Here is a 19,178-nt window from a genome sequence, read left to right as displayed (position 1 = left end):
AATCATAGAATTACAAATGTGGTTTATTTGCAAACAATCCTTACAATCTGATTTCTAAATATCAAAATATTGCTACGAACGGCTTATTCATCGCGTAATAGAAAAGGAGAATTATTTACTAGATATCGAATAATTGGGAAATAAAAAATTTTAATTTTTCGTTTAAATTATTATGACTGGAAAGTTTCAGTTTCGAGCTCAACTACTTATTATTTCTTACCACTCGACAATAAAATCGAATGGAAAGGAACGAATCATTGGATTCATGATAGATATTGAAAGTGTGATGGTCGATCGAGATATCGCGGCGAATTGTCGAGGCATGTCTTCAAGCGGTCGCATTAAATTCACACACGAAACGACTTCACTTTTCGTCGATTCGAAACTAGTCCATTTAGTTGGCCGATCACCCATTACAGGTAGGACGTTTCGTTTAAGCCAGGTGAGCCTTCGTGAGTGCCTCTCTCAAATAGAGAAGCGAAACGAGCCTATTTTCGTGATCGTTAGAAAATCCGCGCTATTCGACGTGGCACGTAATGACGGGCATTTAGAAAATCCGACCGCTTAATGCCGACACCGCATGGAAACTACGGCGGTACATTCTTGGTCAGTGGTTGCCAATATTGTGGAAATGTTATTCGAAAAGAATTTGAGAAAGGCAAAGGGTGGAAAAATTAAAAGATCCAAAAGTTGAGTGATCTGTGGGAGCAAAGAGATTCAAAAAGATCCAAAGAATTCACAATTAAACAGAAATCAGATCCATAAATCTAAAGGATCCACGGAAAAGCAAATGAATCCAAAAAGAATTAAAGATTGTTCGGAGCGAGAAGGTGCAGGATCCAAAAAATTGCAAGCAAAATCTAAAGATCCAAAGAGGACCAAAAATTGCGAAAAGCAAAAGATCCAAAAATTCTGAAGAATCGAAAAAGCCTACAAGAAAAACTATGAAGGTAATACTATGGAAGAGTGAGGAAGTGAGAAAATGTGGGAAAACATTGGGAACCTCTATCGAAACAGCGTAATCGAGACACGGTTGTCGGTAGACGCATATCAATGAGTATTAGGCATACCGAGGTGTCCAGTGTCGCGATTGCGCGAATAGTAAAAGGCGGTTCATCTCTCGCGACGCGACGCTCGCTTCGTACAGGAGGAAGGGGGGGAGGGAGAGAAGTAACCGTTTCTCTGTCGAGCTATTTTTATGGCACTTAGACTTTCCTCCGTGCGGCAACATGCTGGAGCACTTGAAGAACACTTGTGCGCATTCCGTTACGTTTACGCAACGCAACGTCGTGGTTCGAACAACACACCGTGTTCGCCACAAGTCGAAGAAGAAGAGGATCGAGACCTCCACGTTCCGCGAACGGAGATCATCAAGTGGTGGGCTTTTTAATTTTCTAGTAGGCGCGGCTTTCCACTCCAGGGCCCGGTTCCGGCCCTTTTTTTTTTCTTTTTTCAAAGATCCGCCATAATAGTTGTTCTCCACAGATCCTTCAGACGAGGCCGACCTCTCTCTCCGTGAGAAACTGACTCACGTTTACGCCTTTTTTCTTCCTTTTCTCTTTATTTCCTTCTATTTCTTTTCTTTTTCCACGTTTCTTCCCTTCTTTTTCTCTCACTTCGATGTTTTTTGTATATATATATATATATGAACGTACCTATGAGCCACGACCGATGAGTCACATGGTCGGACGCTCTTTTCCACGCTGGAATTTAAATTAAATATCGCGCGACGAGATTCCTACGATGGTACCTCTTTTCTGCTCTTTATGAGGGATACATTTCGAGATAGGAAACCATTCCGTTTTGACGTTTTCATAAAGTTTGGAACTCTCGTTTTGTTTGAGCGTTGACAATTTCTTTCTTTTCTCTTTTTTTTTTTTTTTAGTATTTTTATGTACGAAACTCGAGAATCCTTTACGAAATATTTTTGAGAGATATTCTATAGGTGGATTGGGATAGCTCGTCTAACCGAGTATCGTTCCTTCAATTGGTCTGTCATCGACAGATAGCTTTGACGGGAGAGATGTGAAAACGGGAGTGTCTTATCTGTGTAACCTCGAGTTATCGCATCGAGTCGGATTACGAATTTAGAATCGACCGATTGGATACAAATAACAGACAATCGTCCCTATCGTTTCAGAATATCATTCATAAAAATGTACGTCTCTCTGTATGCTACGTAAATTTGTTTCATTCAAATGGAAATACACTATGCTACTTCAGATAATCAAGGTTATCTCGTTGACCCACTCGTCTAATCTTTTTCAGACAACATCTAGTAAAACATTTCCAATTAAATATACATACCTATATATATCAATAAAAATTTTATTCGAACGAAAAATAAGAGAGAAGAAAAAAGAAACAGTCGAAAGAGAAAGAATATTTTAATATTTTAAATTAGATTAAATAATATACAATGGATCTTATCCTTTTCATCCGGAAAAAAATCCAACTGTCCTCAAAATAACATCACTCAGCTCAAACAAATATCGATGATTATCAAGGAAAAGAGCTCCATATTCCTTCAAGGAGACGTAAAAATGACAGGTCGTACTAGTAAGAAAAGCAGGAAGCAATGCTCGCAGCTAGGCTGGAAAAGGTGTACGTGTGACTGGTATCGACATTTTAAAATTGCTACGTTCGACGTCCATTGTCGCTTGTCTCTTTCCGCGGCGTAGATATTTCTACCCCTTCTATTCGACAGAGAGATAGAGAGAAAAAAATGAGAGAGAGAGAGATGTCAATGGTATGGGCGTAAAAAGTCTCGAGAAATATTCTCCTCCAACAATTCTCGCCTTCTCGTCGAGGGAAATTGAAGCGGTGTTTTGTGTCCGTGTCATAGTCGGAGGCAGTTGCAAAGGAGTGTGAGGAAAGGAAAAGTAGAAAGAGTCTTTCCTGTGAAAATTATCGACGACACGTCGATAAAATGCATTTGGCGGCAGCCATTGCACTTGTGTCTTTCACGTAAAAGATCGTGACAGACGGCGTTTCGTGTCCGGATAGATCGTTGGCTAGAATCGCCTCTCGTCGTCCTTCTGGCTTGATTGAGCCGCGTTGCGTGCACCTCGAACCGGCATGAAACTGTATTTACTTAGATTTATGCGCCATGCGCCCGTGCAACAAATCGTGTTCCGTGAAGCGATTACCAAAGGAAATGCAATTTTCTTTACTCCCGTGCGCTTGAAATATAGGAGTTCGCGCCTACGAGCGAGCTCTCGCAGCTGTCGGCCTTTGAACGTGTTCATTGAAAGACACGGATTTATAAAGTTGTTTGAGGATTGATGTTGGATCCTCCTTTCGCTGATGATTTCTTCTTCGATTTTAGAACGTGGAAAAAGAAGAAGAGGAGGAAGAAAGGACACATTTTAAAATATAGTTGTATTAAAGTATTAATGAAATTATTATATGCAGGAAGATTCCTTATGAGTTTATCAATTGAGATAGATCTGCAAAGATTTTTTAAACTATTTTATTATGAAAAATATGTATAATAAGGGAAAATAAGGAAAAAATAAGGAATTTAAAAAAACCATACATGATACGAAAGAGCATCATTGTAATATTATTTATACAAGAAGAATATTTCCTATATTCTTATTTTTGAATTAATATATTCGCTTTCCAACGAATAATTTTCACGAATAATTATTTTTCTGAAATTTTTAAATATTTAACGAAAGACGATTATGCATATTAAAAAAACGATTAAATACATTTACTCATTATACTTTAAAATTAAAAAATTCTTTCCATATTGTAAAATTAATATAATCAAAATCTTTCTTTCTCTCTCATATCTTACTTTTTTCTCAATCGATCCACTCCTTTATTAAAAATCCAACGATATTCCTTAAATTTTGAAACGAAATAATCTACGTTAATCTACAAGTACAAAAAACGGTAATTTCGTTGAAAATCGTGGCGATAATACACCTACGTTTTACGTTTGTTGCTCCATTTTCATGGCGAGCACGAATTCGTAATTCCGGGAACTATGGGATCGGATAAAAGGTTTCGAACTAATTCGCGGCCGTATTAAGCGCACGCATCGCGAGTAACCTGGAACGGTTACTCGATATCACGGAATCGAAACTATAATGGAACGTGGAAACTTGGCGACGATTTGATCGCGAGAAATGTGGGAGTACCGCGGGATCGATGTTGTGACTCACCGTGTTCACCGGTGAAGGCAACATTCTTTCAGCGTCTCGTTGGACATTAGGACGTTGTTCCCCGTATCGTGTTACCCGTTGCCTCGAGGGTTTCTTATTTAGGGAAGTCTTTCGCGCGAAGGCCTGGCAATATTAGCTGAACACGTTCGGCTCATAATTATGATCCTGTTACCGTGGAAATTTAATACTAAGTCTGTGGTCACGATGTGAGATATATCTGGAATCTTATAAAGCTTCATTTTATGAGGGACGTTTATTGGTTTTCTTTTTTTTTCTTCGGAGGAGGGAATATATGTTTATATTTTATAAATAAATAGATAATTATAAATAATTAGATAATTAATACTTTGAGATTATTCGGTGAAGATATTTGGTAACTTGTTTTGTGTAATTACTTACCTGAAAATTATTTCTTGTTTGTAGACTTAATCCATTATTTAATATATAATTTAATACTTGAGCTGAATCAAAATTTGAACATAATTTATATTGAATTTCGTTTAATAATATTTTCCTTTTTATACTGATAATTATAATAATGTGTTTTACGATATAATTTTACGATCAAAAGTCATATTTTATCTAATTTTTTTAATTTTCAAGCGAATATGAATGCGTTAAGAAATTTCAAAAACAGTGATAATAACAAATGTGGTAATAATTTAATAAATGTAAATTTAATAACAATACATTTTAATCAAACAGTGTGTATTGTCATAATCTTTATTGATTATCAAAAAATGAATTGGTAATTAAAAATCAAACTATCTATGCTAATTTTATTTTATTAACACAAGTGAGAGAGGAACGATAAAAGGAACATGAAAAATGAAAATGAACAATCGCTCGAGGTATACAAGAATATTTTATTCGTCGAAAGTAACAAATATACAATTCTTCCAAATAAACTTGCATCGATTTAAAAAAAGTCATCCGATTTTTACCGCGAATCGAAGTGGTGTTCTACGCGAATCGAACTTTCACCCCGTATTCACGCGTTATCCCTCGTCCTGTTCTCGATCGAGGGTAACGGGCACGGGACAGTGTATTGTCGACGTGCACACGAAAAAAACCACAGGCGCGTTTTTCTTTACGCGATTTCTTTCTCCACATTTTTTTTCTCATCATTATTTATTTATTTATCTTTTTTTTCTCTCTCTTTCAACAAACATCTGAATACAAACGTTAACGGAAACGGGTTCGTGAGTTTCGAAACCGAGAGTGAGAATTTTGGCACGATCATCCTTCAAGGAAACCAGTGGCCACTCGCGTGTATGCTCGTGCATCCGTATATGTATAACAAATCGATAAAAACATCTTCCTTTTCTCTTCTTACCATTTTATATTTATATATATATATATTTTTTTTTCCGTTTTCTTATTCGTACTTTTTGTATCGCGTATGGAACAATATTCTTCGTTTTCGTTTGTTCGTTCCTTGCTCGATGTTCTCTATCTATCTAACTATATATATATATATATATAAACATCCTTGTAAATGGATATATCCATTTGTATCTCTTCCGCCAATCCTTAGCACGTATTTACACATATATAATCATCTAAATGCACAGTCTCTAGTTTTTACTTCGTTTCACGATTATTACAATACGATCTCAATAGAGATCTCAGATAATGTCGCCTCGAACAACGTTCATCTTACAAGAAAAAGGGAGCGAAATAAAAAAAGAAAAGAAACGAAAGTTTCTATGTACAGAGGGGGAGCGAGCGGGATAATGCCCCGCGCAAATTAAGGCAGTGTTTCGATCAGTTCGTCCGAAGAGGAACGTCCGGGTTCCCCGCGTCGAAACAAACGTTCGGTTCACCACTTTTTCCTTTTCGTACACTCGTTCGTTCCGTAGGACTATCACTCACCACAGGAAACGTCACATGGCGGCTGGGTTCCGCTCGTTCAAAGCCACGGGCCCAATTGGGCCTCGAGGATCGTGGCGGCATCGGTTCTGCCCATTACTCGAAGATGATTCAGGAGATCGGTCACAGCTGTTGGCTCGTGATGTTTCGCTTCCCAGAGATCCAGGATGTGCTCCGTGGGACTGGACTTGGTTGCAAAATAATTGATGTACCTGCAAATTGGAAAAGAATTTGCGTGTTTTATATTATAACGAGAAACAGTTATTCATAGGATATCAATTTCGATGATTATTTTTAATATTTTATCGACAGCCATTGTTTATTAAAAAGTTGTAATATAATTTAAGTCCTAATATAAAGTTCGAAACAAAAAATTCAATAAATTTTCGTTTACTCAACGTGATTTTATTACATAATCATAAAAAAATCATAAAAATTAAAGTATTTTTTTATATAATTATTAAAAATTGCAATTCAATATAATATTTATAAAATTCTCAAAGTTCAATCAAATCTAAAGTATTCGCAGTTGAAAAAAAAATAAGATCCACACAAATCAATGGCTGTCAAGAACAATCAACTCTCGAGAGACGCGAATCCTTCGAAGAGACACCCTAACGTGGAATTAGGGAAGAAACTATCTCTGTCCCCGTAGGGCAGAGATTCGATTCAGCTACCATACGTGCAAGGAAATCCGAGAAGACGCGGAAATCTCGAGAAGATTGCTAACCTGTCGACTTGAAGCCTTTGCGCGAGCATCCTCCAGTCGTTGCCGAGAGCGTTAGGCGGATCCAGGCACTGGCATAGCTGTTTCCTCAGGGACCTGGTAAACCGAAACGGTCTGAGGGTAGTGGAATCTGTGGTCGCGTTATTGGCATGCCCGCTGCTGACCACAGTCACCTCTCTGAGCGGTCTGGTCACGCTTCCGGATGAGATCAATTGTTTGGCGCCGTCGTACACGATCCTGAACACCTGCCTGGTGTCCGAGTTCCCTTGCGACACCTGAAGCTTGTAGCTTCTGCTGCTCGTGGGCCCGAAAGCGGTGTCCAGTCCGAATGTCACGTGTTTCGTGTTCTCCTGGCAGTTCCACATGTCCCTGAACGAGATTTCCTGCCGTTCCGTGGGCGATTTGCTCTGCCACTCGTTGCCAACCTCTTCGAGGCTGACGCAGAGCGACTCGCCGTTGTCTTGGTACAGCAGTGTTCTCGGTTTGTCCAACAAGTAACCTCTGATCTGTGACTCCCTGTCGACGATCGCTTTCATGGCTGCCTTCGTGTCCTCCACCGCGTAAACCCGGACGCAACATTGGCCAGCCTGGCTGGCGAACAACGCGACTCGCAGTCTCTTGGTGGCGATCACGTTCTCGCAACTTTGACCGGCCAACACGTAACCTCTTAACTGTTCCGTCACAATGAACGCCTCCGCGTGGTCCAGCTGGGTGAACAATGGCGTGTTGATCGTCTCGTTTCCCAATGTTAACACCCTGCTCCACGTGATCGATTGATGATCCTTGGAGGAGGCGACCGCCGTCCCATCCTCGACGCTCAGCCCGTCGCAGGCCCAGACGCTGAGCTCCCACGTGGCCGGGTGAAGCATCGCGCAGTGCTCGAATTGTAGGATCACAGGCTTGTTGAAGGTCGCCGACGAAGGGCCGCACGTAACCACCGCGGACAGTTGCGTGATACCGTCTGAAGGGAAACAAAGGGGTAACGTCCATTGCTTTCGCACATTTCACCGGAGAGATAAGGTGGAACAAAGGTCTAAAGTTTAGCTATCTAAATAATTGTCTCTTCCTCTCGATCGGTCAATCGCCGTATTCAGAATTGTAAATCGAATCGTAGAATTCGTTCCCTTCCCCTACAAGTGTCTTTACGAGATTTCCTCTCGCATACATTAATTACACATGCTACGGCGTGCAACACGGGCAACGTGACGGTCGGAGAGGGGGCAAAGACACCCGGAAACCGCTCCATCGAGACCGTGTCCGCGTCAATTGAATCGTAATCGAGGCCCCGGGTCGATGAGGCGTTCGTTCCAGCGGAACCGTCACGGACAGCCGGTTGCCAATTAATAATGCACGCACCACTTACCGGGTAATCGAGGCCTAAACCGATCCTCGTTCAGCACAGCCAGGTAGAGCTCCTCCCTGAGCGGCTTCGGCACGGCTCCCTCGGGCACCGACATCGATATGCCCGCATCCGGGAGAACCAGAAGCGCGCCACGCGTGTTCACCGCCGCCCCAGCAACGTTTCCGGTCTCGAGCTTCGGCAGGCGAACGCTCTCCGAGGCGACGTTGTAAGTCGAGTCGGAGGACGGATAGGAGCTAGTGACGCTGTTCTCGCAATCTGAATGGATCTGCTTGTCGCTGCACGATTCCTGGGTCGATGTGCTTGGCGTTGGCGACATTGGAGACGGTTGAGGGGCGATCGACAGGTGGGGCACGTCGTAATGGTGCTCGGAGAGGGATCTCGACATCGACAGCTTCGGGTCGAAAGGATACTCGTAACAGGCCGGCACGCTCGTCGCTGTTACGTCCGGCTGAAGGCTCAGCTTCTTGTCCTGGTCCGGGAAGAACTCCGGCTGGAATTCTGAAACGCACACCGCCGAGCCACGGCTCGTGGGTATCTCTGCGCGCTGCGGACAGACGCCGCTGTGATACTATTCCGACTTCACAAGGCTCACAACCACGTCCGCCACTTTCATCGGATTTTTCATTCAATGATTAACGCGTGAAATGCGCATAGAATTGTTGTTGCTCGTGAAAGTATTATATTTCGCACCGTGGATAGTTGAAAATTGTTAACTGATAATGGATTAGTGGATAGAAAAAACGTGGTTCACGGATTTTTTTAAGGATGTTTCTAGTATTCGTTATATAGTCAATTCTAAATTTTGTACCAATGTGTAGCTGCATCAAAGAAAGAATTAATACTTCCACGTATAAAAAAAAATTCAAGAACGCAAATGGTGACTAATATATACGATACGGTACATTTTATTCTTAATACGCGTTACTTGTAGAATACCATAAAAAGATAAATTTTTATAACATATACAGATGAAAGTAGCGAACAAGTGGCGTCGTTCAAACTTCGAAATAGTATCGTTTTAATCGAATCTATCAAGGACGAAGGGCCGAAAAACGAGTCCATTTTTCACGAAGTCCATTTTTGATTAAAACGCGAAACGTTTAATTATAGGAGCGTTATTAGTCACGGAACATCGTGTCTCGCTCCTTCGTTCGTGAAGAGTCAGCGCGTTTTCTTTCTCTCTTTTTTTTTTCCATCTATAAAATGCTTACCGTTACGGGCCATGGAGTAAAGGGAATGGTCCCGACCTTTGCGCCTCAGAAGTTTTGCTAAGAAAAATGCCAAGCCGCCGATTACCACACACGCGACAGTCAAGCCGACGTAAAGAGCCACGTCCATCTGCCGGTTCGCTGTGAACATCAAACGATGTGTTTCTTTTCTTTATTCCTGTCTCGTGAACCGGTCAGAAAGACGCGCGACACGATGATGGTACAGGTATTGCAGAATGTTAATTACTTTATTATAGAATCTAATTATTTCCTTCTCTTTTCCTTGTACCAATTTCTTAGAAGGCGTGCGCTGTTTCTTTCTGATCTTTCTTCACAATTTTACGATTTTTTTTTAATTATCATTATTTTTTTAATAATGTAGATATGATATTAAAAAAAGATAAATATTATATACGTAGTTTGCATTCAATGACTTTTGCTGCTTTAAAATTTATATCTGGTACTTTCATTACGTTAAAAAGCGTTAAAAAAATTTAAAAACTTGACAAAACGATATTTTTATAGTTGTACAGGGAAATAACATCTTAAAAACTTCACTCGATCCATTCATAAATCTCTGCCTTGATGAAACAAAGTTTAAAGTTTAAAAGTAATAATTATATTTATATTCATCGTGACACATTTTCTAAATTTTAAAATAAAAAATTTCAACAGATTTAAAAAGTGAATTACGAATGTATGCCAAGACATACATTTCGATATTACAAGGGAAAAGATTAAAAAGAAAATGTCTGGAATATTCATTCAGAAACTGTTACATCAGCACAATTAATTAGTGCCTAATTAAATCCGCTCGCTTAACACCCGCAAATCGACCATTCGCGTTTCCTTCGGGACACGAGTCAACGAATTCATGCACACACACCTCGCCCATGAAGAACATCTTTTCCCTCGAACACGCAACAGAAGCGAGAAAAGCATGACCCGCTAATTCGAGACTTTGTTACGGCATGGCGTTAAGCCGCGCGTCGAAAGATTATCGCCCTGTCGGAGATTACAGTAACCACGAGCGTTAATTTCTCGTTTTAAGGGGCCACTCCGCGATACGATCTCGCCACTCGTTTTAAGACGTACCGTGCAAATGGTGCCGGTAATTCTCGCGTATCCGCGAAGCGTGCTCATCGTGGACGGGCCGGACCCCGACTACCATTCATGAATAATTTACGCGGCAACTTTTATACGATCTTCTTCTTCTTCCTTCTCCTTTTCTTGCCTCTCTCTTCTTCTTCTTCTATTTCTTCCCTTTTTTTTTACGACGAAACGTGTACGCGTGGACCAAGATTTCGTCGACGAAGGGAAGAGAAAGAAGCGAGAAGAGGACGAGTTTTTAAACGTTTCTCGCTAAATATTACGAGCATCGTCTAAGAAGGAAAGTTTTTAAGTTTCCTCTCCATTTACGCCGAGAGGGAAGACAGAAGCTCGTCTCACTTTCGCCCACCCTTCGTTTTATCGTTTTACAGCGGTGTGACGCGTTTTATTCCGCGCTTTCTGGCGATAAACATTCGGATCATTATTGTCATGGCTCTTAAACGGCACCGTAAAATAAAGAAAGGAAAGAAAGGAGTGTTCAAAAGGAGTTGGAATGGAATAATAACTTCGAGTCGATGGACGTGCAGCAGTTGAACACGAACTAACGCAACAAAGAAGACGTAGGACGCGATTAAAACCGCGAAAAATAATGGGCGAGTTGTGACAGGATATTATAGGAAGAGGATGTGCATTGCGTCATAGTATATATATATATATATAGGGCTTTAGTCCGCGTGAAATCGGGATTGAATTACAGTGTATGCAAAGTTTCACCGAGATTCGAGCGGCATTTTATGAATTATGTAACGGGGGAATTCATTGTGCTCCTTGACGCGAACTCTTGCCGCGTTTGATCGCTTGTAAATGCTCGATTTGACGGATGACGACGTGGAATCGTAAATCGTAAATAGTTCGAGGATACCGATTTGCGAAACGAGATTGGAAACAGACCGATTACACTTGCAAAGTTTATTTCTTATCTTTTCATTCTTGTACAACAAGATTTTTAAATTCAAACGATTTTAACTTGTATTATTTGTATTCCATTATTAATTTGTATTCCAAGTTTAGGATTTTTATTGAAAATCGAATGGAGATATTACTTTAAAGATTCTTTTAATTTATAATTTATAATAATTAAATCTCTAAAAATAATAATTATCGAATTATATATACAAAATGTAAAATAGAAATTCAATATTACTAAAATCGCAACGAAATCGGAGATTCTATTTTAAAAATTCTAGAAATCTACTATAATAATTTTTGTATAAAAAAATATTCAACTTGAACTGAAACTTATTAAGAGCAAACGATTATTTCTTGAACAGCAATTTTAATTTGCATAAATTAAAATTTAAGAAAAATAAAATAAAAAGCAATTCTATTGATTTAAAAATTGACTGTAATAAAATCTTACCATAAAAATTCCTCTCCAGGAAGAACTCTACAAAAATTTATACAATATTCATATATAATAATCTTCACATCACATATATATAATTTTAACAATAATTTTGTACAAAAGTATATACTAAAACATGTTCATCTTATCAATTATAAAAAGTACCTCTAACTTCGAAATTAAACAAATTAAAATTTAAAAGAGGAAGACGATAAAAATTGATTCTTTCCACCCTTCGATGCCTCATTGTCACGCTCAAGATCACACGAGTGTCTGGCCAAGAGGATTTTCGACAAACAGTACGAGATCTTCGGATGAAAAAGCAACGTCTGACGTACCTAAGCTTCTTCCAATTTTAGAATGTCAAAGCCATTCTCGGTTGTAACCCCGGTACGTGACTTTCGAGACAGAGAGAGAGAGAGAGAGAAAGAGAGAGAGCTGGGTCCTCGTTCGCAGGATCATGTGCTTGGCGCACGCTTGTCCCGGGGACACGTGCTTCGAACATCAATATATCGCAGTGACGAAAACGCATACGAACGAAAAAAAGGGGGGAGAAAGAGGGATACGAAGGAGGTTGAATTCCCTAAAACGCAATAGTTCCACGTCGTTAGCTTGGGTAAGTCCGCGTTCTCCTCCGCCTCGCGTGTTCCACCCCCTCACGCAAGCTGAAAAGTGGTGCAGAGGGTCGCAGAGATTTATTTTCTTCTACTGGCAATTGATAACGCTTCATAACCTCGACCTAATGTATCTGAAACCTATAATTCATCCGCAACCCCTCCTTGAAAAGTTCTTGGTTCCGATTGCCTTTTCTTTTTTTTTTTCTTGTTGATCGTTTTCCGAAAACTTCGCAAATTACTTCGAAAGAACTTTATAAAATTCTATTTTTATTATCGAATTGATATTTAAGATTACTTCTATTGTATAGCTTCAAGTTTGTAATATTCGAAATTGGAGGGTATTTCCGGATAAACTTTGTTCGAAGTGGATGAAATAAATGCGAAAGAAAGACGAATTAATTTTAAACAAAAAGTTTGTAAAGAGTATTTGAAAGAATCCATCAACCCGAATAATTTACTACAAGTCTATCATTTTCGTTGTACGCGATCCTCAAACGTGTATTTCTTAACCATTTCCCCGAAAACCACCCTAAAATCAGAGGTTTGGAGCTCGATTCGGAACAATTCTCGCGTCTTATCGTGGCTTTCGGTGAAAATCGAAGTCTCGAGGGGTGGTTTCTGGATTGGCCAACCCCTCGACCGAACTATCCACGTACTCACGTTCAGGCCTCCGCCTGAACGGGATAATGGCACTTTATTTGCATGCACGATCAATTTCCACGGGCGGGAGAAGGGCGCGGAAGGCGTAACGGCTACCGATTACATAATTTTCTTCGATATTAAAGCGGGCCCACCCCCGTCGACGCGAGGGGACGGGAAGGTGAGTAGAGACCTATGTCGAACGGTATCGCGTGCAACTTTGATGTGGTTCGGTCGATAGAATCGACCGGCTAACGTGGGGGGAGGAGGGGGTCTCCTCTTTGTCTGAATCTATACGGATCCGGTATAGGCCACCCTCGGGCCACCCGCCACTTCATTGTTGCGACCGTTTCGGCCGAGATTCGGCCCTTCGACGATCGTTCTCTGCCGAGCGTCAATAATTAACCGGTCGCGTAATTAAAAGTAAATACGAGGAGCGGCTGTGTACTTTGGTCGTTCGCGCGGAAAACTTGATCTGTAAATAGCGGAGGAATGATGATGAGGGGGGTTGGTTGAGATGAGAAGGCGTTTTTCCTCGGGCTGAAACCGTGGAAAGCAATTATTGAAGCAACAGCAGAAGAGACATTGGGAAATTTAAGGAAGGGTTTAAATTGGGCAAAAATGGAAGGCGTGTAATTTCAACGAGTAATTTGATTATTTATATAATATAATATTATGTCTTTTATAAAGAGTAGTTTCTATTTAATTGCTTTATAGAAAATTGATTTATAATTTGTGATTAATTATTGTGTACTTTCGGGATCAAATTTCTTATTTGTTTAATTATTTTGGTAAAGAACGAAATATAATAACATAAAATTTGAGATTTATTTCATTAAAATATCTATACGTACACTAATAATGTTCGATTAAATTTATCATATACGAAGCGTCAAGTGATAAATTTCAATTTGATTGAAAAATTATTAACACGTCTCTTCTGTTCGGATCAATCTTTAATTTTAAAGATTTTCGTATTGCAAACATCAATGGAAAGAATAAAAAAAAAAATATTAATTCTAATTCTTTTTATCGCATGAAGATAGATTATTTTCTCCGTTTCAATCGTTCAACAACGCGAAAACCGTTTAGAACAACGCGTGACGCCTTCCGACATCGCGTTAATATATTTGAATCGATGAATATCGTTCCCAGAGCGGCGTTCGCGATCGTTCTGTTCTATTTTCCTGATGCGGGACGAACGATTTGAATCGTATCTGATCGCGAACCGAGCACTACAGTGAATATAAATGGCGCTCACAAGCCGTGAAGAATCCATCTAAGAATGTCGCGCGACGAGTTATTTTTTTTCTTCGTGGCCGGTTGCACCTCGCGCTTATTCCCCGTGTTTTATTTCGAATTTCGCGCTTCATCACGGAAACCAATAATTTTTCACGCGAATATATATATATATATATTTGCAAATTATTGTACCACGATTCTTTTTTTCATCCTATGTTATAGAGTTATAGAAAAAAATGAATTTGTTGACTTTCAACTTACCTTCCTCGGTCAAATGCGCGCCGCCCATTTTTGTATTGCCGTCTGAAAAAGAAACGGAAAAAATCGATAAAATCGATACAATCTGATTAAATAATTGAAATTTAATTTATGATTAGCATATTCGGAGGATAGAAAGTAATAAAAAAATAATAATAATAATCGAAGCTTATTTATCAAGAAAAAAAAACGAACGTTCCCTCTTTTCAAACATAAAATTGCTCGAACATTTATCTCGAGAAAACTAATTCAAAGTATCGCTTGATCAAATTTAATTACACGCCGATCCAATTTATTCCAACTCAATACAAGCTATCCGACTTTGTCAAACTCGATGAAACTCGATCGAGATCCTCCCAACACCACGAACTTCTAACGTCCAGCTCAACCAGCTCAACCTATCCAACATCCCCCCTCCCCCCCTCGCTCTTTTCCTGCCCTCATCTAATCCACGAAAAAACTTCCAAAGTATCCCTGTTCCACCATCTATTATCACCATCGATTCGCCCTAAAAACGATGATCTCCACTTTCGGATAGGTTCTACGTTCCTATACGCCAACAACAAGGTATCTTTTTCACGTGGGTATGACCCGATGGGGCGTCGAAGAGAGTCGTGACAAGTGGATGGGAAAGGGATCTCGTGACTTACTGTTGCACATGCCGCCGGTGCAATTCGCCACGCTGGTGTCCCTCCCCTGGCAAGGTCGTCCACCGTGGCTGGGTGGCGGCTCGTCACAGGATCTTCTCCTGGTGTGCGTGCAGTCTGTGCCGCACACCGACCATGCCGACCATCTGGACCATCCTCCGTCCACCACTGTTGCGTTCCCCGGGAAAAGAAAAAAGAGGCGAACGGTTCGAGGGATCGTCTTTCTTTCGTGGGGTCGTTAAGGGGACTGGGGGGGTGGCGGGAGGGATCGACGTTAAAGCGACGGTAAAAAGCCACGTGGAAACGGGACAGTCGTCTCGTAACTCGTCTCCTATCCCCACGAGTCTTGTTCGAAACCCGTACTCGTCAATTCGGCCGCGGGATTCTTCCTCGCTTCGTCCCCGTTTAATTGACTCGTACGGGTGTACCCGTGGAAAAAAAAGCGGATCCCGGTTGTGTACGCGTTCAATCTCGTCGTCGACTCGAGTTGCGACACGATACTTACAAATGGCTCTTTCCACTTTCGGTATATATTTTATTCTCTACTTTTTCTTCCTTCCTTCGTTCGACGGAAGAGATACGACATCGTCTGTGATATCATCGGGCGCAACGGATAAGGAACTCGAGATTATCCGCTCGATCGTGTTCTTAATTAATAACTTTGCAAATTTGCAAGAATCAATTGAATTTTCAAATTTCAAGTTTCCGCGAAATTTTAATGACGGAATTAGTTTGATGATTAAAAATCGGAACGATTTTTATCCGTATTTCTTGATCGGGATATATTGGAATAAAATTTGTTTCTTTACATTTCTTTTCTTTTCTTCTCATTTACATTGCATTTACTTTTAAGCGGATTTACGTGTACACACTTACCTAGAGTATTGGTGAACTCCTCCATAGTTCCGGCTATTCCGAAGCGAGCGTTAGACAGAAAGACAGTATAGGTGCATTATCGAAAGCGGGACAGACACAGTTAGTGAGAGATACGTGCGCACACAATAATAAGCGACGGTCAATAATACTTTCCGATTAACCTCCTTGTCTAGCTCCATTCTCGCTTTCAACAACAAAGGCAAATATAGTGAATTCTCGACGTACGAATTATCTATCATTTACATTCACGTCTCTCCACGTATCTCCGTCCACAATACCATTAAAAATAGCTAACCATATCAAAATTCCGCGAGTGCAACGCGCCAACAACAACGAGGAGACAAGGGGGTTAATATTTCACTCGTCGATTCTCCTCGATACCCCGCCTCGTTTCCCGTTCGGACATTGCCCCCCGACGATTTTCAATACGACACCTCGCGCGCATCGTGCGTGCAGGTGCCTCCTCCTCCTGCTTCTTCTTCTTCTTCTTCTTCTTCTCCTCGTTTCGTCGTCACGAGGCGTTTTCGAAAGGTGAATACGAGTCGAACCGCCTCCCCTTGACGACATCGTGAGCGCTCGTGTGAGAGGGAAAGAGAGAGAAGCTCGTAAATCAAACGAGGAAACCTCTTCCTCCCTTTCCCTCCTCCTGGCATAATATCTTGGTAATATCGGTTTCTCGTCGTTGCCAGAACCTGCTAGAACGTTCACGATCGAACGACGGGGAGAACGGGGCGATCTTTCTCCGCCACCGGATTAGAAATAGACGAGAGGAGAAGAGAATCTGTGCAAGAAAGTCTGTCCTCGGAATAGAATGGACGGCGTATCAACGTTAACGAGCCATGATGCTTCTTCCTCGTTTGAAAATCTCGATTTGGGAGAGGAGTCGTGTATAATGAATTCACGATGGACACTTACCCGGACAGGCGATGTTGCAGTCCATCTTCTGCGTAGACGGACCCATGCAGGTTTGGCCACCGTTCATGGGGGCCGGATTCGTGCACGTTCGTGTTCGCTTTTGACCCCCTTTTGCGCACCTCGAATGGCATTCCGACCACGCCGACCATGCCGACCATCCTCCCTTCACTGGAATCAAATTATTTTTTCCTTATTTTTAGAGAGGGTAGTTTTCCCCATCGTTGAATCGTTACTTTAATTTTGATACTTGATAGTTATCGTTTTTGGATATTTATATGAATTTCGTTATATTTAATACTATCATTTATATTCATATTTGTTTTATTCATTTTGATTTTCCAAAAAGCTTTGACGAAACTTTGAATTTCGAAGTGGATATATCAAATCAAAATGAAATAGAGAATCTAAAGATTTAAACGAATTAATATTATTTAAACTAAACCAAATGATTTTTTTTATCATTATCGTTTAATAATATCTTTTTGAAGAGGATAGTATTTATATTCGGATTGTTATTAATTTCTTTTCACCTTTCGAAAACTTATACTGCTTTTTTAAAGATTCATTTAGTTTTCTCCATACCTTTATTTAATAATTCAAATTTATTCTCGTCACTCCAAATTACTTGTTTCCAGAATGATAATGGCTTTATATACTTTTTAGCGAAATTTAAACGTTTCTTTTTTCGTATTTTAATAAAATATGAATTACGTCTAGCTTAACATAATTCTTTAAACCTGCCTCTTTTATCTTCGTCTTACAGTTCTTGAAGATACATTTAATTGTAATTCTTCAACGATATTTCGTGATTTCGCGTTATCGTTGGATTACGTTGAGATACTCTTACAATTCTTCTATCTTCGTATGTTTCTATTATTATGTTTCTATCCTCGACTCCGAAATTATCAACACTATATGTTCTAAATGTTCTGAATATAATAAATATTTCCAATACAAAGGCTTACGAATATTGACAACCTAAATACATTTGGGAGATAATCTCAATGTTTATTTACATTATTTTCCTGTTAACTCTCTATATACATTGTATATATAATATAGAAACAAATATAAGGAATTACAGGAACTGATTTTATGATTGTATTACATAGATACTACGTTCGATGTCCGGAAAAACATTCTGTATTGAAATATTTATTTCCATTATCGTATCTGAACGATGAATTTCTTAATTTTCTCTACGACTCGATAACAGAAGATTGAACAAGAAACTCACCGTAAACTGTCAAGCTGACGGGCTCGCTGAGCCTTTTCGCCGCGATGTTTTCCGCGACGCAAGTGTAATTCGCCTGATGGCTGAGTTTTGCTTGGCCAACAAGAAGATGTCCCTCGCTGGACACTAAAAGCGTGTCCGATTCTGTGTCGACGGGAACGTTATTTCTCAGCCAGTACACCCTCGGCGGTGGCACTCCCACAGGAGGAAGACACCTGAGTTCGGTGCTCTGGCCCGCCTCCACCGATACCGAGTACGGTGGGGACTCGAATTGCTTCTTCAGGTCTGGGAAAATGGGATTTATGGCTCTTAGAAACAGGATACTAACGGAATTCCTCGAGGCGAAAGAAATAGTTAATTCGAGAATTTCCCATAGGTTATAAAAATAGAAAGATATCGAATTGAAAGCAATTAAAAATAATTAAAGAAGATTTTTGTGAAATTTTTGAAAGTGGAACGTATCTATAAATATGTATAAGTATTTTAATATAATGATCTATTAAATTTACACAGTTGAGAAAAATTACATATTGATGTATAAAAAAGGAAATATACATATAAAATATTCAAACATCATACATTATAGGGATTTATTTAGAGATAATTAAAGAATAAAATAGATTTCAATTTAAGTTCTGTAGTAGTGTTTATAAAAATTTTAATTTGCATAAATTATCCGCAATTTATTACTCGGGTTAATTGAGAATTGATATTATATTGATTCATCCATGTAGTTATTTTCGCGTAGTTATTCCAAAGAGAGTTACGTAAGCGCAAGCACCGGACAAACGGTCCTTTCCTAAATTGATTCTCTTAGAAACTCCGTGGGTGCCTCGGTCATTGTGTTGCCTCGCATTAAGGGTCGGAATTAAATAATGACCTTAGGAGAATCAAGATAATTACGAGGGGCCAGAAGTAAGACGAAAGTCGTGGCTGTATGGACAGCGGGG

At 40.0% G+C, this 19,178-nt stretch overlaps 1 protein-coding gene across 9 annotated transcripts in view; it reads right to left on the bottom strand.

Annotated features, from left to right (window-relative positions):
• Nucleotides 1-5,021: 5,021 nt before the first annotated feature.
• Nucleotides 5,022-19,178, bottom strand: part of LOC107996037 (netrin receptor UNC5C) — a 48,355-nt gene continuing 34,198 nt past the window's right edge. For 3 of the 9 annotated variants that reach the window (XM_062080025.1, XM_062080027.1, XM_062080026.1), the window contains exons 4-13: nt 18,232-18,513; nt 16,995-17,162; nt 16,080-16,112; nt 15,207-15,371; nt 14,560-14,601; nt 11,816-11,842; nt 9,349-9,486; nt 8,138-8,635; nt 6,778-7,735; nt 5,022-6,259 (exon numbers count right to left, since the gene is read on the bottom strand). In XM_062080025.1, coding sequence (XP_061936009.1) covers nt 6,088-6,259; nt 6,778-7,735; nt 8,138-8,635; nt 9,349-9,486; nt 11,816-11,842; nt 14,560-14,601; nt 15,207-15,371; nt 16,080-16,112; nt 16,995-17,162; nt 18,232-18,513 — 2,483 coding nt within the window. In that variant the 3' untranslated portion in view covers nt 5,022-6,087. The remainder of the gene's footprint in view (nt 6,260-6,777; nt 7,736-8,137; nt 8,636-9,348; nt 9,487-11,815; nt 11,843-14,559; nt 14,602-15,206; nt 15,372-16,079; nt 16,113-16,994; nt 17,163-18,231; nt 18,514-19,178) is intronic. The other 6 variants (XM_062080028.1, XM_062080029.1, XM_017053895.3 and 3 more) reach the window with 5 other exon arrangements.

Source organism: Apis cerana, linkage group LG10 (genome assembly GCF_029169275.1).
Source record: "Apis cerana isolate GH-2021 linkage group LG10, AcerK_1.0, whole genome shotgun sequence".
Lineage (NCBI taxonomy): Eukaryota > Metazoa > Arthropoda > Insecta > Hymenoptera > Apidae > Apis > Apis cerana.
The sequence above is the reverse complement of the archived record's forward strand: the minus strand, read 5'-3'. Positions and strand labels throughout refer to the sequence as shown.